Here is a 5,000-nt window from a genome sequence, read left to right as displayed (position 1 = left end):
GGGTAAACCTCTTTGCAAGGGCACAATGATAATTCCTACTGCAAAGATGGCTTGAGTTGCTTCTGTTGAATGAGGAAATTGTCTGCTTTTTTTAATTCGGATCATTTGAAACCGAGAAATAAGTTCTTTTCATGTCCGCATCCCACTCATTCAGCAACTTGGATAAGTCACTTCGCTGCCTCCATTCTCGTATTTTACAACACTAGTTACTTTTACAAGAGCAAGCACATAAAATAAAGAATTTAAGTCTTAATTTTAAGAGAGGATCGCAGAAAAGTTTTGAAGCTAAGTATAAATTTGACTCCAATGCTACTTGATGTTTCCCTTTTACTTGGCTTGGCGTTTGGTAATGGTCCATCGCATTTTTCCTGCAGCTATTACACCACTTTTTTTTTTTTTCCCTGGCTGATAAGTGGATTTTTTTCCATCTTCGTCGATCACCTTGTAGAGCCTTGCTGGGAGGGTGAGGGTGGGGAGAAATGAGAATCATGATCATGAAACATACAAAACATTCACCTGCATGTGTTTGGAAAATAATTCACTTTTCCATGCATCACGCCCAGTCACGAGAGCAAAAATCCAGCCTAAATTTTGCACTATGTGTAAAGATACTGAGAGAGGAATGTAATCAAACATCCAGCAAGATTAGAGGAATTCTGCTTCATACTCCAAGATTTTATTCTGCAAAACTGATCCAGTTTCACTACCCAATGATAGGCCCACAATGGCTCTATCTGGACCCACATTAACTCTATCTGGTTCATTTTCAACAAAAATCACAACAACTACTATGGTATGTGTTACCACAAAACACAATATACAGGAACTCAAAAATCTCTCTAATTTTATTGTTGTAAGTAGAAGCATTCTCAGAACTTAATATCGAAACCCGTGCTCAGCAAGAGAAAGACTAGAATAACATACAGCTGTATTCATGACAGTAAGACAGTTTACTTGAAAAAAAAAAAATATTTGCTAGGTCAAACATTGAATGCGAAGGTGTGGCAAGAAGAGAATTATTGTCCCTTTTCTAGACAATTTTGAAGAGCTGTTTGGAACTCATCTTGTATTAATCATTGACATGCTCACATCTGTGATGTTTGATTTACAGTAATACTGTAGTCATCATGCAGATCTTATGCAGGAAAGAAATTGAGAGATGAATAACAACCCTGGCTTTTCTTCATCACAAAACCAAAAAAATATATTCAACGCTGAACTCCTCATCACAATCTCTGAAAACAACCTTGAATGTTGCTTGCCATGCATGGTTTGACCAAATCAGCACACACAGCAGGAAGAGTTTTAGTCTTCAGCACTGGAATCATAATAAATGACTTGTTTAAGAAACAACAGGAAACTGATCAAAGTAAAACAATAATATTATTGACATTTGCTCCTTTTCATGCACAAATGTCCCTTGATTTACTTGAAAAAAAACATGGAAATCTTTGCCCTATTTGAAAAGATCCCTTTTTAAAAAAGCTAAACAACTTAACTGACTCCCTTAATAAGAGGTTTTGTCCTAACAATGCAGGTATTTAAAACAGTTGCTCACATGTTGAAAGTAATGACAGTCAAAATGACAGCCAGTCAGATATCAACACTTTCCACAAGATTTCTTCAGGTCAGATGACTTGGACAATGAAATCAACAGAGAGCTAGATATCAATTAAATTTAATCATACCACAACACAGATCTGGAAAAGAGAGAGCATCACCATCTACCAGTCTACCCATTACCCCTGCTGAGGACAACCAGGTCGCAGAAGAATCTATGGCTCTCGTATCACATGTCAGAGGTTAAAACTTCTGTTGTGTCAAAACCCTCAGCCCTTAAAGCGAAACACAATCGACGAAAAATGTTGTCAGTTTAAAATTTACAACTTTTAGGTCTTCAACGGTGGGACCGAAACACGAGCAAACATGGTTTGGCGAAGATAACTTAAGCTTAATTCTTTTATGGAAACGTTATAAACAAATAAATATTTAATGCCTCTTTTGACTTTCTTATTGGAAAAACTCGGAACTACTGTTTAGTTGTTCTGTCGAGTCCATGTTGAGCGTGAGATCTTGATCATCAAAAGGTCCAAGAACTTTTTCTCCACCGCCGAATCAAAGCAAAGAGCTCAAAAGCACTCATTTTGCCGCGGTGTCCGCATCGATGAGTGACCATCATTTCTTAACTATGGTGCTCCGCGCGCGCGCCGAAGCTCCACTACGAATTCGGATTGGTTCATTGTGCTGTTTGCTCCTGCAGTGATTGGTCGAAGTAATTACTTTGGAATTTGTTTACGACACTCAAATAAAAATGCATCCGACACAGTGGTTGTCCACAAGTATCTCTAAGAAGCACCACATGCAGAAATAACATCCGAAAGTGTTATCAAAACTCCCTCAACCTCCCTAAAAAAAACCCTTGAACGGCCGCGTTTTGGCATATAATTCAATTTTCACTATTTTTCAATTCGAATTCACACTTAATACATATATTTACAAGGAGAAGAAAAAAGAAAAGCCATTACTAACGAATAATAATTGCAAACACACAAACTAGAAATACAATATTTGTGTGTAAGTTTGGGACACCAAATAATACTACAATAGTACTAGTACAATAGTAATAGTACAATACAGTAGAAAAACTAATGTAGCCATCAATCATTACACTCTGAATATTACCAAAGGATATTGATATCAGCAGGCAAGTCAGAAATTTATAGAAAACGACAAACACTTATAAGTAGGAAAAAGTGCTAATTATGCCAGTAACAACGGAATGTACATAAAACGTGACAATGTGAGAATTAAAAGGATAGTTTTAGATTTACGTGATGCAATTGTTGATTAAGAGAAGGTTGTTCTCTTTGAATATAAAACGCTTCTTTTATCTTGAGTTGAAAAGTCGTAGGGGCGTGATCTAAAATATGGAAACAGTCCCCTGAAGCCAGGGCGCGACAATGTTCGGAATTCTGTAGGTGTTTGAAGATGTGAGAGACCCTATCATTGACTAAGTGCTCACGCACGCGTGTGGAAAAATGCCGGGTTATTTCGCCGACATAACAGGCATTACAGCCCGCACATACAAACTTATAAACCACACGTGAACGAAACCCGCCAGGGATAGGGTCAACTTGACGCTTTGTACATTAATCAACTGAAGATGACAGAAGTTTCTGTTGAAACATGTCTTGTAATCTTAAAAGTTTTGTCGTTTTCTTTAAATTTCACTCTGAATATTTCTACTAAATCTATACAATGTTGTAACTTGTTTAGTAGTTACAGAAAGTGCATTCCAGAGACTAGCTTCAGTAAACTGAAGAGCTAGAGCTGAAGAGACAGAGCTATTCCTGCCATGTCTTACTTCAATAGTTGTCTTGACCCAATAGTGACTCTCTCCACTATTTAATATCGTCCTAGGAGGAAATATGGAGTCGCGTTGATCGGAATTGAATTATTCTTAAGAAACTTGTTTTAAACCCAGGCTAGGCGGTCAGAAAGAAAGAGCAGAAAGAGTAGACAATCTAGCATAAAAGAGATTAGAAAATGATGTTTCTGTTTTATGTGAATTTTTCAGTTGTACCTCGGACTGTTGGACGAATCGAAATACGATGGGGCAAAATACTCAATGGTCGAGGACGTCTGAACTTCAGTTAAACCACGCCCAAAGAAGAAATGGTCAAGTCTGAAGTTGTGAAAAGAAGCCATCAGTTTCTTTTGATTTAATTTAGTTAAATAGAGAAATGTGTTAGGTAAAGATAACAAGGAACAAGGTAGATTGACATCGTTGTCATAAGTCTTTAATTAAGGGTCAAATCCGTATTTCGACTAATCACAACCCCCAGAAGAACCGATCAATCACAGTCTCCCTTGTGATTGGTTGTAATAGTCGCGCGAGTTGTTTTTGAACAATCAGTACGCGTAGTGATTCACAACCAAAGACTGGCATAAAACGCTTTGAAAATTAAGATCAGAAAAATTTAAAAATCATAAATCCTGCTATTCAGTTAGCATTGATAGAAATCAAAAATGTTTCGCAAAAATTGGTAGCAATAGAATATACAGCTCTTGTTGTTTCGGGATCTCACGATGTTCATTTAAAGAAATTGTTAGGTATAGAATTCTAATGACAAAGGTGTAGCAGCCTATGTAAGATTTTACTTTATCAGATCTTAAAAACTAAACCTCAAGTCAATACAATTTCGGGTAAGTAAAATCAGCCACCCTGATGCGTGGTTTGAAAATCCGAAAGCATCCAATGCTTTTTTTGCAAATGACCAACTTCAGCCGGTGAATTTGCGTGAGGAGTCATGGCAGCCATAGTAGGGAGCTAACACAGTGCAACGACGGCGACGAGGACGCCACAAAATAAATAAAAGCTAATAGTGTGTTTGACAAACAAAAACAAAGACTCTGCAGGCCTTGCACGAGAGTTTTAAATTTTGGTACATTTCTAGGTCGTTGTCTCCTTGATAACGACGTGACATGACCAACTTTGAGGTCTACTTGAAGGTAATATTGAACAATGGGCTAAGACTTACCATCCTGCAAAGTTTTTTTCTAACTGGTCTTTTAGCACTTTAAAGTGCTTTTCTATTATCTATCATTATTATTTACCATTATTATCAATATTACCAGGAACATGTTGAAATTCTAATTGCTTTGAGCATAGTCGTAATTTATGTAAACTTGTGTAAACGCTTCTAACAGATTTAATTAAATTTGTCAAAAACGAACGTTTTTCTCCTGCTTCTTACATAATCTGTGTTCAGGAGTTCGTTTCTTTAGGGAAAGCGCATACATTTTGCGTACTTCCACTATTGGGTTCACATTATCATCTCTGCGTGAAAGAGCGAGGTCTTACCATCACAAATGCTTGACAATTAGCATGACTTAGAGCAACAGGCCTAAGGAAACTAAAATGGCCTATTTCTCTGTTAGAACACTGACGTAGGACTGGTGACTGCTGAAATTGAGAAACAATGAGGTGACGTCACGGT

The 5,000-nt window shown here is 37.3% G+C and overlaps 1 protein-coding gene across 1 annotated transcript in view; it reads left to right on the top strand.

Annotated features, from left to right (window-relative positions):
* LOC137988729 (tyrosine kinase receptor Cad96Ca-like) overlaps nucleotides 1–3,689 on the top strand; it is a 48,075-nt gene extending 44,386 nt beyond the window's left edge. Inside the window, exon 8 of the mRNA XM_068834701.1 lies at nucleotides 3,578–3,689. Coding sequence (XP_068690802.1) covers nucleotides 3,578–3,689 — 112 coding nt within the window. The remainder of the gene's footprint in view (nucleotides 1–3,577) is intronic.
* The last annotated feature ends 1,311 nt before the right edge of the window (nucleotides 3,690–5,000 follow it).

Source organism: Montipora foliosa, unplaced genomic scaffold (genome assembly GCF_036669935.1).
Source record: "Montipora foliosa isolate CH-2021 unplaced genomic scaffold, ASM3666993v2 scaffold_425, whole genome shotgun sequence".
Lineage (NCBI taxonomy): Eukaryota > Metazoa > Cnidaria > Anthozoa > Scleractinia > Acroporidae > Montipora > Montipora foliosa.
This window is presented reverse-complemented; position numbering and strand designations above follow the sequence as displayed.